The sequence below is a fragment of the Balaenoptera musculus genome, chromosome 11 (genome assembly GCF_009873245.2).
Source record: "Balaenoptera musculus isolate JJ_BM4_2016_0621 chromosome 11, mBalMus1.pri.v3, whole genome shotgun sequence".
Classification (NCBI taxonomy): Eukaryota; Metazoa; Chordata; class Mammalia; order Artiodactyla; family Balaenopteridae; genus Balaenoptera; species Balaenoptera musculus.
In genome coordinates, this window is record NC_045795.1 from 101,506,764 (window position 1) to 101,526,806 (window position 20,043).

The 20,043-nt window shown below is 52.7% G+C and overlaps 1 protein-coding gene across 5 annotated transcripts in view; it reads left to right on the top strand.

Annotated features, from left to right (window-relative positions):
- The first annotated feature begins 11,825 nt into the window (after positions 1-11,825).
- IQSEC1 (IQ motif and Sec7 domain ArfGEF 1) overlaps positions 11,826-20,043 on the top strand; it is a 331,819-nt gene continuing 323,601 nt past the window's right edge. For all 5 annotated transcript variants that reach the window (XM_036868761.1, XM_036868760.1, XM_036868762.1 and 2 more), the window contains exon 1: positions 11,826-12,102. In XM_036868761.1, the coding sequence (XP_036724656.1) occupies positions 11,837-12,102 (266 nt within the window). In that variant the 5' untranslated portion in view covers positions 11,826-11,836. The remainder of the gene's footprint in view (positions 12,103-20,043) is intronic.

Below are 20,043 nucleotides of genomic sequence, written 5' to 3' on the forward strand. Positions count from 1 at the left end.
TCCTTACCTGGGAAATGGAGGCAATGATGGTGCTTCCATCATTTGGGCTGATGTGAGATTAAATGACTTAATTAATGGAAAGTACTGGGAAGAGTTCTTGGCATATAAAGGGCCAGCCAGAGACCAAGGATGGGTGGTCCACTGCTCCCATCCTCAACTTCCTCAGTTGCACTGTGGGCAGTGTGAAACCTCTCCTGCAGGGGCATTTGTAAATATTCAGCAACATCCAACAGACATGCATGTGCCTGGCCTTCTGCCTGGCAGGCTCGGCTTCTCTCATGGAGTTGGCACTGTAGTGGGGGACACGGAAAAAGTATAAATAGATAACCCGGTTGCAGAGATAGTGCTAAGTGCCATGAGAAGCAAGATGGTAGGAGAGAGGATGATGGCATGGTGGAGGGGACCCTGAATCAGTTTGGTGGTCAGGGAAGACGTTTCTGCAGTGATATTTGAGTTGAGATCTCAGAGCCAAGGAATCAGCAAAGATGGGGCAGTAGGAGCATGCCAGGCCAAAGGAACAGCGTGTGCAAAGGCCCTGAGGTGGGAGTGCTTTGGATCTGACTGTGGAACAGCACAGGGGCAATGTGGCTGGAGAAGGGTGGCCAGGTTTTAGCAAATAAAAATAATAGGGCACCCAGTTAAATGTCTGCAATTAGAATTTCAGGTAAACAGCAGAGGATTTTTTAGTATAAGTATGTCCCAAATGATGCATGGGACATACTTATACTAAAAAAAATCATTTGTTGTTTATTTGAAATTCCAATTTAACTGGGAACCTCTATTTTACCTGGCAATCCTAGGCTGGAGCGGGGAAGTTGGGGGAGATGAGTCAGCAAGCAGGCGGGGGCTTGGCCGGCCTGGGGAGGCGGCTGGATTTCGTTCTCAGGGTCATGGTTAACAGGGCCGTGGCCTCCAGCTTCCATCCTGCTCCAGGTGCTAAATGGGTGGGCGTTTTAGCTTAATGGGGGAAGTGTCTGTCAGGGACCCCGGAACAAGCGGTTCAAGCCACCCACGTCATGGAGAATTCTCCAAAAGATGACTCATCCCAAGTAACAGACAAGAGAGCTGGGCTGCATCGCGCTCCCGGGAGGTGAAAACCTCCCTCACAGGAATGACAGGGAGGGGAGGTGGTCGAGGTAGCAGGGAGTGATGTTAAAATGAGAACAATCATGTTCTCCTAATCGGAGATGCAGCCAGTGCCCCACGAATCTGTAATGGGCTTCCTTGCAGACTTCTGGAAGGGGGAGGCCAGGGTCAGCTGTGTAAATATTCATTCATCCCCCAGGGGGATGCGGGCCTGCCCGCTCCCTGCAGAGGCCCGGTGGGAGGTCTGGGTGCTTATCCTGCCCTGCGGCTAACTGGGTGAATTGTGACATCAGGCCTGCCCTGCTCCCTCCGAGCCTCGGGGGGACGGATGGAGAATTAAGTTCAGGACAGGATCCCAGAGGGAGAATCAGGGCCCCTCACTTGGCCTCTGCTGGCCCCACAGACTCAGTGCTTGCTGAAAGAATGAATGAATGAATGAATGAACGAATGAGGGCTCTTTGGCAACCCCCTCCTTTTCCTGGCAGGGCTATTTTAAGCCTCCTGCTAGGCCCTGTGTGGGCACATCCACACCGTGTCACAGCAGACAGATTAAAAAGCACCCACATGCCTCATTAAATAGAATTTATATATAACTATATGGCGCTGAGTCAAGATGCAATTGACTAGTTGACTGATGTTCTGTTCTGTGGACATTTAATTAAACATTTATTCATTTTGACGTGTCAGTGTGTCTTTTTCCTCCCTCCTCTACCCCATCTCAAACACATTCCTGGGCCCCTGACAGGCTCCTGGCTGCCAAAGCTCTGCCCCAGCAGCTAAAGGGGCGGCCTTGTCTCAGGGCCTCAGGCGCCCCGTCTGTAAAAGGGGAAGGTTGGATGAGGTGACCCCCACTGGGCATGCTCCTCCCACGAGGAGGACTGTTAGAGCCCCCCACCCCCGTTCCTACAGAGACCGCGGAGTGATAATAGCTGCAGTCCCTCAGAGGGACGTTGAATTCCACGGCCTCCAACATCAGCAGATGTTCTTATCCCCATTTTACAGATGAAAAGGCAGAGGCTGGGACGTTAGGACAACGCTGTGGGGACAAAGTCCCCAGGGCTGTTTGAGGAGATGTGGGCCAAAGAGCATTAAACATCATGAGGTGACAGGGCAGAGAGGTCCATTTCCCTTCAATCCTGATTATAGGAAGGAGAAGCACTTGGCCACCTGCTCATGGGTCTTCAACGCCCCTCTAGCACTTGCTAATCGAGAAGGAACAGGCCCCACACTCACAGTGTAGAATGGCAACAATTTCTAGCTAGAACTTCATGTTTTTTTCCATTCTGTTTTACTTTATGGATGACCTTATAATTATGGCAAGTGATACAAAGTTTCATTTCAGGCTAAATATATTTGATAAGAAAACTTAAACTAAAATTTTTTTTTAAGATAATCGCAAAGACAAGAGCTTAAATTTCTTTATGCAAATCAGTACTTTTTTTTTTTTAATTTATTTATTTTTGGCTGTGTTGGGTCTTCGTTTCTGTGCGAGGGCTTTCTCTAGTTGCAGCAAGCGGGGGCCACTCTTCATCGCGGTGCGTGGGCCTCTCACCATCGTGGCCTCTCTTGTTGCGGAGCACAGGCTCCAGACGCACAGGCTCAGTAGTTGTGGCTCACGGGCCCAGTTGCTCCGCGGCATGTGGGATCCTCCCAGACCAGGGCTCGAACCTGTGTCCCCTGCATTAGCAGGCAGATTCTCAGCCACTGTGCCACCGGGGAAGCCCCTAAAAATATTTTTGTTCAACAAAGTAAAGAAAAAATCAAATACATGTTTAGCGTGTACTCAGTAAGGGCAAAATTCATGAAGGCAGCATTTTTAGTTGATTCACAGTGTTATGTTAATTTCTGCTGTACAGCAAAGTGATTCAGTTATACATATACATATTCTTTTTCATATTCTTTTCCACAGGATATAGTTGAATATAGTTCCCTGTGCTACACAGTAGGACCCTGTTGTTTATCCATTCTATATATAATAGTTTGCATCTGCTAATCCCAAACTCCCAATCCTTCCCTCCCCTCCCCACCTTGGCAACCGTAAGTTTGTTCTTTATGTCTGTGAGTCTGTTTCTGTTTCTTAGATATGTTCATTTGTGTTGTATTTTAGATTCCATATGTAAGTGATATCATATAGTATTTGTCTTTCTCTTTCTGACTTACTTTGCTTAGTATGATAATCTCTAGGTCCATCTGTGTTGCTGCAGATGGCATTATTTCATTCTTTTTGATGGCTGAGTAATATTCCATTGTATATATGTACCAAATCTTCTTTATCCACTCATCTGTTGCTGGACACTTAGGTTGTTTCCATGTCTTGGCTATTGTGAATAGTGCTGCTATGAAATAGGGGTGCATGTATATTTTTGAATTATAGTTTTGTCTGGATATATGCCCAGGTGTGGGATTGCTAGATCATATGGCAACTCTATTTTTAGTTTTTTGAAGAACCATCATACTGTTTTCCATAGTGGCTGCACCAATTTACATTCCCACAAACAGTGTAAGAGGGTTCCCTTTTCTCCACACCCTCTCCAGCATTTATCATTTGTAGACTTTTTAATGATGGCCATCATGAAGGCAGCATTTGAATGACCAAACTTGGGGTTCCATTGGGGTGGACTGCAATTAACATGCTGTGCATCCTCAGACAAATCAGTCCCCCTCTCTGGGCCTTCCCATTTGTAATAAGGATTGCTAACCTAGACAAGCTCCAGTGCTAAGGATCTAACTCTGAAGATTCCTTATTCTGATAGTCTTCTGCTTCTTTCAAGGGCAGGTCAACGTCTTCCCTATAGGTCCAGCAGACAGTGGACCAAAGGCACTTAGAACAGGCCTGAATCCTGATGTTATGTTCTGTGCACATAGGCTCCAGGAGCCTGGCACTGCAGATGAGAGATGTGGTGAGTGCTTCAGTTCTGTGGTGGGTTGTGTGCAGCTGCTCTGAGAGTCACTGAAAGCAGCAATGTTGTAGGACAAGTTTAGGACCAGTTACCTGCTCCTAAAACGTGGGACAATTGAGGAATGAGGACCTTCCTGATTTGCAGAAACAAGGTGATTGATAAGGTGACTGCAATCACCAACCAGCCTTAGCTAGCGTGACCACAAAGTGCTCCTCAGCCATCCAGAGAGAGAAGGGCCTGATGGCCAGCTCTGAGGATTAGCAGTGTGGAGCATCAGGACAGGTGAGGTGGGTGGGAGGTGGCCAGCAGGGACTCCAACCCCCAGGGAGCTCTTGAGATTCCTTAACTCTCCTAAACACATACCTCTCGGCATTATGAGAATCCTGTCTGAGTCTCTGCCTTTTGATAGGAGAGTGGAAGACATTAACTTTTATTGTACTGTTGATCTGTTTAGACTTACTTGGCCATCTTATTTTAATTTTAATTCATCATGATTTCATTGTGTTTCATTTTTAAATTGATCAAATTATCTTTATTCCATTTCCCCCCCTCTACTGCTTTGAAAACTATACCTTCTATCTCTGTTTTTCTAGTGACTGATTTTATATTTTTAACACACATAGTTCATTTTCTAATAATGTTTATTGTTTAACAGTGTCTATGTTCCAACTTGGTCTTTGTGAATGCTGATAAATCCCTGAGGCAGGGATCAGGGAGTCGGGGAAAGGTAGGATGAGGTCATGTACACCTACCCCGTGCCAGGCACTTTCTCCATGTTTCCATATATGACCTTAATTTATCCTTAGAGCAGCCTGGAAAGGAGGATTAGTCTTTCCATTTACAGAAAAGTTAAGTGAAGCTCAAGAGCTAAAGATGGTGGTCCAGGGCTTATTAGCAACTTGGTGGCCAAGCAGGATTTCTAAGTCCTGGCTCTTTCCACCTTTTTTTGTCTGTCTTTCTGAACTTGCCACCACTTGTCTGCACTTCCTCAACAAAGATCTGGGTGAGCTGGAGCGTGAAGACAGAGGTAGAGGTGAGCATGTGCAGGGGGAGGGGAGAGCCCCCCATTGTCATCTGGCCCCTGCTTCCTACCATTGAGGGTTCAGGATGTCTGGGAGCCCCACAGAGCCCTGGGTGGGCACCTTCCTGCCCACAGGCTCTGGGGAGGACAGCTGTGCTGATTCTGGGGGTGGGGGGCTGCCCCACTCAGTCACTCATTCCTCAGATGCTTCCTGAGCTCTTCTTGGTGGCAGTTCATGGGAGTGGAGGTTCAGGGATCAATCAGAATCCGGGCGGGGTGAGAGGGAGACGTGCAAAGAGAATAGGATACCTGGAGATTATTTGTTCCCTTTCAATGCACTTATTATTATGGCTCTATTTTGAAAAGGTGATACATCCATGAAAAGGAAAACAATATCTGAACTTTATAAAAGGCTATAGAGTCAGTCTTCTTTCCACCCCTAGGATATTGTTATTATATAAAAGGTAAAACATACATGAGGAAGTATAAAAAATCCAGAGGCACCCACCTTTAGCATTATCTGGAGCACATCCTTCTGGAAATAGTCTGTACAAATTCAAGTGCACAATTCTGCATGTTCCTTCATATTTTCACACCGCTAGGAGCAGCCCACAGCTTCTGTTCTGTGCCTGACTTTCATCACTTCCTTTTTCCTGAAGATCACCCTTGTCGGTCCATAGAGGCCAACCTCTGCTAAGGCTGCAGATTTTCCACAGGATGAATTTTCCACGATTCCTTTGAGCCAGTGAGTGGGTTTATTGTGGAATAAATTCCTAAGCTTGGAATTGTCGGATCAAAGGGTGTGTGCATGTGAGACAGTTCAATTCCCCCCTTGTCTTCTGAGGAGCATGTGCCATTGTCACCCCAGCTGTGACTGAGAGTTAGTGCTTGTTTTTCCACAGCCCCACCAAACTGAAGACCATCTTTTAAACATAGCAGGAAGAAGAGCCTCGGGAGCTAAAAGGAGCCCCCACATGGGCTGAGGGAGTCAGGGAGGGCTCCTGGAGGGAGGTGCCACTTGGATTGGGTTTTGAAGGATGCATAGGAGTTTGTCAGTCTGGGGAATGTGGGGAAGGAGTGTCTGGAAGAAGGAACAGCGTGTACAAAAGTGCAGAGGTGTGGGAGCATGTGGTGTGTCCAAGGCAAGAAAGTACAGAGAAGGGTGGAGTGGAGAGGCGGGGACCCAGATGCCCAGGATGAGGGGCCATGCAGCTGTGCCTTCACCCCTTTCTCCTCTGCACCCTCTCTGATAGGGTATGAAAGCAGCCTTCACTTCAGGGTGAGGCTTTGTGGAATAATCATGGGAAGTGGGGCAGGGTGGGGAGGAGCCACACACAGAGCCTGGAATTCAAGGTCACGGTTACTCCTTCAACAAGACCACAGGGATCTTGACTTCTCTGGGCTAGGCCTTTGGCTGGAGGTTACAGACAGGAGCACTGAAGTGAGAGGCAGGCAAGGCTTCCCCGGCAGTTACGTGGAGGCCCCAGCCAGTCAGGAGCTCCTGGGTGGGCTGCATGCTTAGCCTGAAGAAGCTGGTTACCCAACTCCTCGCCTCCTGCCCACTTCAGATGAGCCCCAGTGGAGACATGGGAAGAATGGTCAGACTCCTTAATTGAAGCCATTCTAGCAGATATGGTGTGTGTATTTTCTTCCTTTGAATAGCTTCAGTGAGATATAATTAACATACTACACAATTCTCCCTTTAAAAGTGTACGATTCAATGATTTTCAGTACATTCACAGTGTTTTACAATCAGTTTCAGAACATTTTCATTACCCCATAAAGAAATCTTCACCTACCTACTACTCACCCACCCCTGGCCCTAGGCTACCACTAATCTACTTTCTGTCTCTATAGATTTGCCTATTCTGGCCATTTCATGTAAATGGAATCCTACAATATGTGGTCTTTTGTGACTGATTTATTCCGCTTAGCATGTTTTCAAGTTTCATCCATGTTGTGGCAGGTGGCAGCATTTTATTCTTTTTTATTACCAAAAAATATTCATTGCGTGCATAGACCACATTGTATCTATCCATTGATCAATTGATGGACATTGGGTTGTTTCCTCTTTTTAGCTCTTATAAATAATGCTGTTACGACATTTGTGTACAAGTTTTTGTGAGGCTGTATGTTTTCAATTCTCTTGTCTATATACCTAGGGGTGGAATTTCTGGGTCATATGGTATAAATGCTTAAATGTTTGAGGTACTGCCAGACTATTTTCCAAAGCAGCTGCACCACTTTAGATTCCCACCAGCAGTGTATGAGCGTCCCATTTCTCTACATCCTCGCCAACACTTATTATTTTCTGTATTTTAAATTTTAGCTAACCTAGTGGGTGTAAAGTGGTATATCATTTTGGTTTTGATTTGTATTTCCCTGATCACTAATGGTGTCAAGCATCTTTTCATGTACTTATTATATTTTTGAGAAATGTCTATTCACATCCTTTGCCCATTTTACACTGGGTTGTCATTTTAAATTATTGAGTTGTAAAAGTTCTTTATGTATTCTAGAAACAAGGATCTCATCAAATGTATGATTCAGAAAAATTTTCTCCTGTTCTGAGGGTTGTCATTTCAGTTTCTTGATTGATGTCCTTTGAAGCACAAAAATTTTTCATTTCACCGATGTCCAGTTTATCTCGTTTTTCTTTTGTTCCTTATGGTTTTGGTTTCATGTGTAAATCATTGTGATTTTGATTTGCATTTCCCTAATGACTAATGATGTTGAGCATCTTTTTGTGTGCTTATTTGCCATTTATATATCTTCTTTGGTAAAATGTCTGTTCAAATCTTTTGCCCATTTTTAATTGGGTTGTTTGTCTTGTTATTATTAAGTCATAAGAGTTCTTTATATAGTCTATACACAAGTTCTTTGTTGAGTGTACATATTGCAAATATTTGCTCCCATACTGTGGCTTGTCTTTTCTTTTTCTTAACAGTGACATTTGAAGAGCAAGGTTTTTTGTTATTGTTGTGATGAAGTCCAGTTTATTGATGTTTTTTTTCTTTCAGAGTTCATGCTTTTGGTGTCATACTTAAGAAATCTTTGCCAAACTCAAGGCCATTAAGATTTTCTCCTGTGGTTTTTTTCCCTAGAAGTTTTATATATTTAGCTCTCACATTTAGGTATACACTGTATTCCAAGTTAATTTTTGTAGATGCCGACAGGTATGAGTTTTCATTCTTTCACATTGTGCCAGCAACATTTGTTGAAAGACTATCCTTTCCCCCATTAGGCGGCCTTGGCATCTTTGTTAAAATCAATTGACCACATACATGTGGGTCTATTTCTGCACTCTCTTCTAGTGACCTTTTTGTGTAGCTTTACACCAGGACCACTTGCTTTGATTACTCCTGCTTTATAATAAGTCTTGAAATCATGTAGTGTGAGCCCTCCAACTTTGTTCTTCTTTCTGGTAATTTGAGCGGGGCAGCTTTTGTTAGATGGGACTTCCCTGCATTAAATACCAGGCCCCTGCCCATTGAATACCACGCTGTTCCCAGTCATTGTGATGATCAAAAATGCCCCCCACCATATTTCCAAAAGTCCTGACTGGATGCAGTACCCCCCACCCCCACCAAGATAATCTCTTCTTCAAAGGAACAAGAATCAGATTAGCATCAGCAGCACTAGATGATAGAGGAAAATGGTGCAAACCCGTCCAGGTTCTGAGGAAATTGATTTTTAACCTAGAATTCTATACCCAGCAAAACTGTCCATTGAGTGTAAGGGCAAAATAAATCATTTCAGACACACAAGCCCTCAAAGACCTTCCCCCGGGCCGTCTCTGGGAGAATTGCTAGAGGATGTACACAGCAAACTAGGAAATGAATCCAAGAAAGAGAATACATAAAATCCAAGAGAGCATGGACCCATTCCAGAAGAGTAATGCCAGGAAATCGCCGATAACAGCTGCATAGCAGGCCAAGGAAGCGCCAGGCCAAATTACAACAGTGAGTCAGAGAGCTCTCAGAGGAAGGTTTTTAAAGAGAAAAATGAATGTTCTTCAACAAATGGTAATATTAAAAAGATAGATGGTCTACTGAGCAGCTGAATGTGGATAATAATAGTAAAAATTAATAGATGATCATAATATGCCTCCCCTTCCCCTCTCTCCTCCTCGAAATTTTTGTTACCTTTATTTTCTTTAGAGTACATAGTTACATCTTTTTTCCTGCAGTGCAATGTAAACTCCTTGGCCTTGTATTCATGTAATGATAATATTGGAAAAGCCTATTACTGGTTTTTCAAGTTTAAAATCTCTCTCCATACAAAGCACGGAGATTTGCACTAGAGTTGTTAGACAGCATATAAATCCCATAAATCATCACAAGGTCCAAGTAGTGGGTGACACAGTCGGGAGAGGAGGGGAAAGGAGGTTTGGTGCAGGAAGCTTGCTGGCGGAGCTCTCAGGACCAGCACCAGCGCGGGCGTGAAGGAGCACTGCTGGGCAGGGGTAGGGCTGGCCTGGGTCTGATCCCGCAGAGGCCTCAGAGGGCCCTATCAGGGGCTCTGGAGCTGGAATGACCCTGCATGGTTGCCCAAGTTTGGACAAGGCACCAAGCTCTTGTACCCCTGCATGGACCAGTCACTGCCTGGCCTCAGGGAAGTGGGGACATAACCTTGGGTGAGGCAGATTCCATGGGCACAGGGCAATTTCCCAAGAGGGACGTGGCTGTGAGCCGTTAGATGCCAACATGTCTGGCTGGTGGGGAATGAGAGCCTCGTCCTGAAATGGGGGTCCGGTTGGCCACCACAGTGTCCATTGCACAGTTCTCCTTTGTTGTACCCTGCGGGAATTAAGATGAGAGGCAGTGTCTAAACTGGACAGGCTGCATGTGTTTTCACTGCTTCGTTTTGCAGGTGTGTTAAAGCACCCTGGATTATCCCTCCTTGTCCACTTCTGCCACCTTGTCCATCAATGCTCTTATGTCATGGGCTTAACGTGGGGAGACTGTAAGGGACATCTGGGTGGCTGAGAGTCCAGAGTCTAGTCTTTCATTTGGGGGGAGGGGCGGTCAATCAGCTCACTGCATCTGGGGGCTTGGGGGAGAGGCAGCGTGGAGATGGAAATGTGAGGTCAGTTTCAACCCGGAACTGCTGGAAGCGGGTAGCAGGTTGAGGGCGGGGGACAGGCAAATGGGGTTGGGGTGGAGGGAGGGGGAAGCTGCTCCTCCCCCCAGTCGTCTTCTCCCCCAACAATCTTCACTCACATGCCCCAGGATTTAGATCTGAATTTCCTTCATTCCCAAACTGGCAGAGACCCCATGTGTGACTCCACGGTCAGGTCTCCCAAATAAGTCAAGAGAAGCCGAGGCCATATCCCTTTTGGGAAGGCTCCTGGTATCTTTATAAAATGAGGAAATATTAAAACAGGATTGCAAAGATTTTGGTATATTTTCAATGTATAAACTGAAATGATAAACACAGTTTACACACACAAGCAGGATGTAATATAATTGTGCCCTTCACAAGATAATTACAGGATTTATAAAAATAATATTACTTTCTAGAACATCACAAGTAGCCTAGTAAAAGTGCTTGGTGAATTTGAGGACCTCTAAATAGCCCCACTGCCATTCTCTCCCTCTCCATAGGCCATGCCCAGGGGCCACCCAAGGAGGCCTTAGGGCCCTGGAGGGTCCAGGGTCTCTTCATGCAGGGCTCATCCTCTCCTGGAGATAAAGGGGTATCAACAAACATGGGGATAGGATACTAAGTTTTATCAAAGCCAGTGTGATGCCAGCCTTAACAAAGAGACACTGTACCATCAAAATGTACATTATTACAAAGTTTAGAAACTTATGAGATGTAGCTAAAGCTTTACCCAGAGGTAAATGTATAGCCTTAAATGCATTTGCTTTAAAACATGGAAATAACCGAACTCTTCAGGAAGATAGAAAAACAATAAGTTTAGCCCTAAGGAAATTTAGACTATGAAAATGATAAAGGTTTTAAAAAGTCAAGAAATAGAAAATACTATTGCTGGGGAACCTGAGGCTCAGGGGCAAAATAAACTGCTTAAAGTCTCCGTGCCATTTTTGAGGTGGGTCTTTGGCCTACAGGCCCATCACACCACACCCTGGGTGTGAGTGGAAGGTGCCTGCCTGGGCCTTGGTGGCTGGTCCACATTCACATCGTGGAGGCCTCAGTGCCACCAACCGCCTAGAACAGTCTAGGAAAGGAACAGTCTAGGAAACTTGTCTTGCTTGTGCAACAAAATGAACCGCGCGTTTTATCAGACTTAGAAAAAAATGTCAAAGTGCTTAGGAGTTCCTTATTTTCCTATTCACAGCTCAGTCGTCGGCTGACAGTACGTAGTAGGAAGGTCTGTTTTGCCGAATTCCTACTTTGTGAAATTTGTACATCAGAGCGGCCCAGGCGGCTGTGCGGAGGCGCGAGTCGCACCACGGCGGCAGGAGCGGGCGCGGGGCGCGGGGCGCGGGGCCGGTAGGCGGCGCCCTCCCTCCGCCGCCGCCCGCTCCTCCCGCCCGCTCCTCCCGCGCCGGCCGCCTGGTTCCGGCTCCCGCTCCCCTAGCGCCGCAGCCGGCACTTTACAAACTCCTCGCCCGCCGGCGGCGGCCGCAGCTCCACGCACTGTCCGGCCCGGCGCGTCCGCGGGGCCGCGGGCGGCGCGGAGGCGCCGGGGGCGGGCGCGGGCGGAGGCGGGAGCAGGGCGCCAAGGCGGGGCCGACGCGGCCCCGCGCGCCGCGCCCCCCGGGCCGAGCCCCGCGCCGCGCCGCGCTGAGCCGCCGTCACCGCCGCGCAGCCATGGCCGCGCCGCCGCCGCCCCGCCGCCCGCGCGCCTGAGGCGGGGACCATGGCGAGCGCCGCCGAGCCCCCCGGCCAGGCGGCCGAGTACCTGCAGGAGCTGACCCGGATCGTCGCGGCGCAGCAGGAGCTGCTGGCGCGGCGGCGGCGGCGCATCGAGGAGCTGGAGCGCCAAGTGGCGCGGCTGAGCCGCGAGAACGCCGGCCTGCTGGAGCGGCACCGGCGGCACCTGGCCGCGTGCGCCCGCCGCCTCGACCCCGGGCCCGGCCCGCAGCCGCTTGGCGCCATCCCGGAGCTCGGAGGCCGCCGCGACAAGTAAGTGGGGACCGGGGGCGGCGAGCGTGTTGGGGCTGCGCGAACTTCTTGGGGGGCCCCGCTCCCCTCGGGGCCGGGCGTGGAGGGTGTCGGCCGAGGGGGGCCGGGGTATCTCCGGCGGGGTCGCGGCCCGACCTGGGGCTCGGGCTCGGCGGGACCGAGCTCCCAGGGAAAGGGGCTCCGGGGCGCTGCCCGGCGCTCCCGCCCGCCCGGCTCTCCGCGGCCGGCGGGCTCGGGACTCGGGCTCCAGCGACCCAGGAGCTCGGGAGCTTGAATGCGGGGTCGGCCTCGCCACAGGGGGCCGTCCGGGCGCAGCTGCGGGGCTCTGGGTGGCGGGACCAGAACTCCTGACTCGGAGACTCTAGACCCGGAGGGCAGGGGGCGCGTCAGGCGCAGATCCCGCCCTCGAGCGGGCCTGGGTCACTTGCGGGTCGCACCCCTCCGGAAGGGACTCTGTGCTGCCTCCAGCCCGGGACGCGCCGAGCCCTCCTCCCTCTGGACGCCTCCGTCTCTTCCTTCGCCGCTCCGGGTTAATACCCCGCCCGCCTCGCCCCGGGATTACCCGGGGTTATGTCGGAGCGAGGATTAAGCGGGGGACGGGATGGGGCGGGACTGCCCGGCCGCGCTGGACACAGCGTCCTGGCCGCGCGTTTGCCTCCCGTAGGGTCCGAAGTCGCGTGCGCGGCCCGGCTCCGCAGAAGTCCCGGCGCCCATCTCGGCGAGGCGGAGTGGAGAGAGAGAGAGAGAGGGAGAGTGTGTGTGTGAGTGTGTGTGTGTGTGTTGGGGGGATGGAGTGGTGAGGAGAAACCGTGTGTGTGTGCCTGAGTGTGTGTGTGAGTGTGTGTGGGGGGGATGGAGTGGTGAGGAAAAACCGTGTTTGTGTGTGTGTGTCTGAGTGTGTGTGTGAGTGTGTGTGTGTGAGTGTGTGTGTTGCGGGGGTGGAGTGGTGAGGAGAAACCGTGTGTGTGTGTTCGTGTGAGTGTGGGGGGGGATGGAGTGGTGAGGAAAAACCGTGTTTGTGTGAGTGTGTGTGTGCCTGAGTGTGTGTGTGTGTGTGTGGGGGGGGGATGGAGTGGTGAGGAAAAACCGTGTTTGTGTGTGTGTGTGTGCCTGAGTGTGTGTGTGAGTGTGTGTGAGTGTGTGTGTTGCGGGGGTGGAGTGGTGAGGAGAAACCGTGTGTGTGTGCCTGAGTGTGTGTGTGAGTGTGTGTGTGGGGGGATGGAGTGGTGAGGAAAAACCGTGTTTGTGTGAGTGTGTGTGTACCTGTGTGTGTGAGTGTGTGTGTGAGTGTGTGTGTTGCGGGGGTGGAGTGGTGAGGAGAAACCGTGTGTGTGTGTGTGTGTGTGTGTTGGGGGGATGGAGTGGTGAGGAGAAACCGTGTGTGTGTGCCTGAGTGTGTGTGTGAGTGTGTGTGTTGCGGGGGTGGAGTGGTGAGGAGAAACCGTGTGTGTGTGTGTGTGTGTGTGTGTGTGTGTGTGTTGGGAGGGTAGACTGGTGGTGGTCCGCAGCTTCAGGACAGGTTTCGGGGAGGCTGGGGGTGGGCAGAAGTGATGGGGGAGGAGTTAACCCTGACTCCAAAATCCTGCGGGGGAGGGGCTCCTGATTCCCAGGACTCCAGGTGTGGTTATCTGGTCCTCTGGTCACCGGAGACCCCGTGTCCCCGCTGCCCCAGGCCGGGCTGTGCAGGCTGTGTGTGCAGGGCTGCCGCCCTGCTTCCTGCATGGTTCTGGGCGGTGCTCCTGGGCTCTGGGGGGCCCTGGAAGAGGAGCGTAGGGTGGGGTCAGGGCGTGGGTGAGCCTGGTGGCCCCGTGGTGGCAGGCCAGTGGCACACTTCAGCACTCTGTTTATGCTGGAAGGGAGGCGGGAGGCATGGAATCGCTCCTAGCTGGCAGCACTGAGAGAAAGAACAGACCCCCACTGCCTCTGTAGCTCTGCCCCCGGCTCTCTGGTGTCTCCAAGACCCCCTTTGTCACTCGGTCTCTTCTGCGGTCACCTGGTGCTAGTTGCAGGGCCTGAGTGAGCCCTCACCCCCCAGGCAAGGACTTAAGGAAGAGCCAGGGGCCCAGTGAAGTCGTCAGTCGCTCGGGGAGGCAGCGCACCGGGGCTGGGACACGCGCCCCCCTTTCCTAGGGAACGGGGGCACACGCTGTCGCCAGGTGCCTCACAGCACCGTCCTGGGGGTGGATTCCTTCTTTCCCTTCAGAGTCGCCTCTGGTGACCAGGTAGGGGTGGGAAGATGCCGAGAGGTCTGCGTGGGGACTCCCCAGTGCTGGTCTGGGTGGCAGCCTTGGAGGGAGCTCGGGGTGCTGAGGCAGGACTTGTGTCGTGAGTCCCCAGCTCTGTCAGCCTGGCTTCGGAGCCTATGATGGTATCCCTTTCCAGAGAAACGGTGGCAACACGGGCCTTGGCCCACGTTCTAGGTGGAGGGGAGCTTCTCAAACTTGAACGTGCACACAGGTGCCTGGGGATCGTGCTGAAACGCGGATTCTGATCAGTGGGTCTGGGGCGGGCTGGAGGGCCTGTGTTTCTAACAAGCTCCTGGAAGTGGGGTTGCTGCGGCTTTGGGGCCACATGCGAGGAGTGAGGAGTGGGGCTGGGAGGCGCCAGTGTATTGAACAGAACTGGGGGTCCCCTCAAGACAGCACTCCAGGCCCACTTTCCCCCGTCTGCGTCTTTGCCCAGTCTTTGGGCGGGGAGGGTGCTGGAGCCACCCGTCTTCCACAGGCCCCCTGCATGGGGCTGGTGGCTCACATCCGTGGGTTTCCAGCCCCTGCAGTGTGAGGGGAGTGAGCTGGATTTGGGGGGCCCCTGCCCATCCATGGAGAAAATGATTTATGCCTAAGGAGCATGGGGTAACCAACCCCCTGAGAGCAACCAGCCTTTATTAAGCACCTACTGTATGCGGAACCATTAGTGATGTGCTGGAGACCCAAAAGGGAGAGTGGGGAAGCCAGGCAGGGAATACACAACCCCGCACGGGGAAGGGGACGTGGGCAGGTGGACGGGCCCCAGGGCCGGCTCTGCACTGGCCCCGGGGGCTGTGGGACAAGTCACCTCTCTTAGCCTCGGGGCGTCTAATGCACGGAAATGGGGATGAGCATAGCTGTCTCCCATGCTCTTTCTGAGGATTAAGTGAAGATAAAGGGCGTGGAGGAAACGGTACACAGTAGGTGCTTAATGCACATTCTTGCCTTGTCAGGCAGGTTCTCATTTTGGGGCGGGGGCCAACTGAGCACAGGTAGGAGGTGAGTGCACTTCCTGAGAAGCTGGGTGAGACCTCTGGGGGCCCAGCGTCCACGCAGAGGATGTGGAGTTGGGGGCGTGACAGCCTGGGGGAGACGGCCCAGAAGCTGGGCTGGGGCAGGGGTTGGCCCCCTGCAGTCGAGACTAGAACCTCTGTGTGTGGGCGTCCCAAGGTGACAGACAGTTGGAGCCGGAGCTGGCACCATTGGGATTACTTCCTGCTGGGGGACTCTGCTCCACTTTCCCCAGTGCTGGTGCGCCCACCATCTCCCAGGCCCCCCCGCCTGCAGACAGGGGCCCCTGTGGGTGAGGGTTTGGCGAGCATGCAGGACGGCCAGGCCTGGCTTCCCCTTTCCTAAACAGCCTCCTGCTGCTCCAGCTTGAGTCAGGAGCCCCTGGCCCCCTGGCCACTGGGCAGGGTGCCCCTGCATGCCCAGCGGGTACAGTGTCCTGCTGGGGGATGTACAGATAGATGCCATGGGACAGGCTCGCATTGGGACTGCAGCAGTCTCTGTACCACCTCCTCCAGGCAGTCCTCAGGAGGGTTCCTGGGCGTGGGGGAAACCCTTAAGCCCAGAGACCTTTAAACCCTTTCTCAGGAAGTCCTCTTTCGACCACAGCTGAAGGATGTCATCATGAGTTTCTCAGCTCTGGGGAAAACAGAGTTATAACAAGGAAAGAAATAGGATGCCTTTGGTTACGCTGGGTATTTAACTATTTTTTTTCTGACATCAGAATTCACATCCAGTGTTTAGTTAGCTACATTCTAATGATGTTTCTAGAACTGCCCCCTCCCATCCCTCTAGAGATTCGGGCACACAATAGGTGCTCAGTAGATATTGTTGAGTGGATGAAGGCACAGGGGATTGATTAGGATCCCTGTGTTTTCCATTAGAAAGTCAGCTTGGGCTTTAGCAGATACAGCTGGTACCAGTGAGCACCTAGAGCCAGATGCACAAGAGGCAGGTGCGTGCGTTCCGGCTCCATCCATGAGGGCGCCCTGTGTGCCCGGCACTGCTCCAGGTCTTTGCATTTACCAGCTCATTTCGTGGTCCCAGCCCTCCCACGAGGCAGGAACGGTTGCCTCTCCCATTTTACGGATGTGGAGACTGAATGTCAGAGAGGTCCTACGACCGGCTCCGGCCCTCTCACCTGGCCAGTGGTGGAGCCGGGACTGGGGCTCGGGTGTCTGGTCCCAGGCCCCCTGCTCTCACCCGTCTCCCACCTGCCCTTCGTGCTGCCCTGTGATCAGACCTCCCGGGACCCTGCGGGACTCCCAGCCTCCAGTGCTGGAGGAAGCCCAGCACGAGTGGTCCCTGTCCTGCCTCGTGGGCCCTTGTCACCGAGGCCGGGTCCTCGGCATCACCTGAGGTTGCCGTGCGGGGGGGACCAGGATGGAAAGAGGCGCTCCCTCTCAGTCTCTGCTCCTCCAGGGTTCCCCGGCAGAAGTAAACATCGGCCCGAAGAGGTTGGAGAGGCCTGTGGAGCTGCCTCCCTCGTGCTCTCGTCCCCTCCAGCCCTTGAGTGCTGTCACATCACTGGAGAGGACGTTTTTCTGAAGCTCCGAGCTGGTGACTCACTCTGGGGGAGGTTTCCAGTGGCATTCAGTCTCTGTTGACTTTCCAAACAAGCGCTCCTCTGGTCTGTGCTGACATTAACCATGACGGGGGTGCATCAGCTGGCGGGGAAGCTCGAGGGTGGCCAGCGATGTGGGTGTGGCCGGAGTAGGGACACGAGCTGCTGTACAGGGGCGGGTCCTGGCCAGGAGCCTCTGAAATTGCGTTCATCTTCAGAGCAGCTGCGGAGCCCCAGGCCCGGGCCACGGGGTCTGAGGTCCCGGCCGCTTCTGTTCCATTTCCTCTTCCCCTCGGAGCAGAGAGCGGGGGCCAAGAGAGGCTGAGCGGGCTTTTCTGATCTGCGCGTCGGAGGGGGTGGCAGAGGGAGATACTGCGTTCACGTTCTCATTCAATGATTCTCTTGTTCTCCCAGTTGAGGTAGAGCCGAGTGCTGGGGAGGACGTCCCCCGGCTGGCAACAGGCTGCAACGTGTTGGCGGGGCCTGGTCCCTGTTGGACGAAATGTGTTCAAGTCCAAGGGGGCGGGGCGAGCCGTTCTTTCTCCAGCAGATGGTAGAGTCCGCAGAAGGACAAGGAGATGCTTCTCTGAAGCTCTCTCCCAGCCGTCTGACAACCTAGGCAAATGATTCTTCTACAACCTGGAGGATAAATCGTGAGATGCGTCTTTATCTAGCTCAGGTTGAGAGAGATGGGGCAGCGCGGTGTGTGAAGTGGAGACCTGCTCTGGTTTTCGCCTCCGCTGTCCGGGTTTGGGCCTCCGCGCCTGCAGAGACCTCAGGGCTGTGCCCTGTGAGCATCTGGACTCTGGGATGAAGAGGCCCGGGTTTGGGAGTTTGGGGGCATCAGCATTTTTGGTCATCTGGGTGGCTGTTTGTCATCTGTTTTGTCGATGACATTATTTTGACAGCTGATCTCATTTTTTTGTTCTTTGCTTTCTGTTTCTGTAAGAAAGAGCCACACTTTGCCCAACTTGGGGAAGGCACTGTTCTGAGCTTGTCAGGGTGTCATCCGTGTAATTGCCGCAGAGCAGCAGAAAAAACAAACCGGCCGGCCGGGCGTTGGGCAGGAACTGGGAGGAGGGGCATGAACTGACCTCACTGAAATGGAGCCGCAGCTACAGACGAGGCCGTGAGGCAGCCCGGGGCCGTGCCCGTGGCCCGGAAGTTCAGTGGGCCTCCAATTTACCACCCCCTACCCCATGTAGATGCAGGCCAGGCTGCAGTGGAGATTGCCCCGACTGCGAACCAAGCTTCACAGAGTGACGGCCTGACTAGGAATCCCGAGGCAGCGAGGCCTTTGGCGTCTGAATCCTGCCCCTCCAGGGGCCTGACCTGTTGGCGGGAGATGCCAGACCAGTTATTACAAATGCTAAGCGCTTATCTTTTATTGAGTAGGGAGCTGCAGCCTGGAGTTTTTCAAATGCCTCCCCCCGCCTCGTGGGGACCCTCCGTGATGACACCTGAGCAGCTAAGCCCTGCTTGGTCTGCAGGACCCCGTCAGCCTCAGCCCCCTCCCAGCAGGAGGACCGTCCAAGTGAGGCAGGCTTTGCCCCGGCTGCCCAGAGGCCAGTCCCCGTGTAAGATGGGGAGGTGGCCCTGTTCCAGGAGATCCAGGTGGAGGGATTGCGGGGCGCCTGGCCCGTCACTGCAGGACGCGGTGAACACTGGCTCGGGGGAGGAATAGGGTATTGAGAGCGCCCTTAAGGATTGTTTTTCCCTAGCATTTTCTTATGAACATTTTCAAACCTACGGAAAAGTTGAAAGAACCGTACCAGGCAGAACACCCCCCAGATGCTATAGTGAAGGTTTTGCAGCATTTCTTTATTACGTGCCTGGCCATCCGGGAGGGTGTTTGGAACCGCACACGTGGGAGCACCAAGGCGGGGAGGGGGGCGCATGGCATGTTTCAGGCAGGGAGGTGCTGTCGGTGGTTTTGCCAGGCCTGGGAGCGGGGATGGTGGGCCACACGAGGCCCAGACGGGCATGGACAGCCCAGGGCGCTTGCTCAGAACCCAGACTTCAGCCTTGTGGGGTTGGGGGGGTGAGGTGGTGAACAAGCCTGGCTCACCCCCAACCAAGCTGTTCTCTGTTTGAGCCTCGATGTGAAATGCTCAGCTTTCCTTGGAGGAGGCAAGGTTCACAAAGGAACAGGACAGAAATCCTGTGTTCTGGGCACTTAGACTTAGAACGCTTCAATTATAATTAAACCACGGAAATAACCAAGCCGTTCCTGGTGCCGCGTGCCCACCACCTTCTCCTTGGGATCTCTGCTGATGCCCCAACCCTATGACACGTGTGTGCTGCTGCCATCCCATTTTGCACATGTGAACACTGAGGCTCAGAGAGGGTAAGCAGTTGCCCGCGGTTACCCAGCGACAGAGGCAGATTTGCACCCAGGTCTGTCTGCTTCCAGAGCCCGTGCAGTTTGCCACCGCACTGTGGCTCCACAGCTATTCGCTGCGTGGTGTCCGTGTTTGGAGAGACGTTTGGGGCCGTTTCAGGATGTGTGCGGTCAGCTCACCCAGGCTTTTGGTTCCAGGAACCAAAACTGCCCCCAGCACCACTGCCTACCCAGGGACAGCCCTGGTTTTTCCCTTTGTATGTTGGGTTTGGCCTCTCCCTCGCTGTGGTCACCTCGGGGAAGTTATTTTACCACAAGGAGCCTGAGTCACCTTTTGGCAAAAATGATGGCGGTGGTCCCCGCCAGTGGGGTGGTGGTGGGCAGGAGGTGACACGTGTAGGGGAGGGACTCCTAAGCTGTCAGGCACCAGCCAGCCTGGGCAGTTCACTTTGAATTGGCCCATTTCCCCACCCCAAACACGTGTGCATTTGCTGGCCTGCTGGTGAGGCAACCCCAGGCCTTTCTGTGCATGGTAGCCCCTCAGGACACACTGGGCGCTTGGTTGAATGGGAGGATTGGTGTTTGTGCCCCTCTCCCGGCTCTGCCCCCCCATCTTGTTGGTTTCAATGGCCTGTTTTCTCAGCACGTAGAGTGTCAGACATTGTGGAGCCTCAAGGCCCCTGGGCCTGGCCCTTGCCTCTGAGCCGCAGGGAATAGGGCTCACTGCAGCCAGAAGACGGGGCTTCCACGGGGGGTGTCCTGGGTGGCAGATCTGGTGGGGC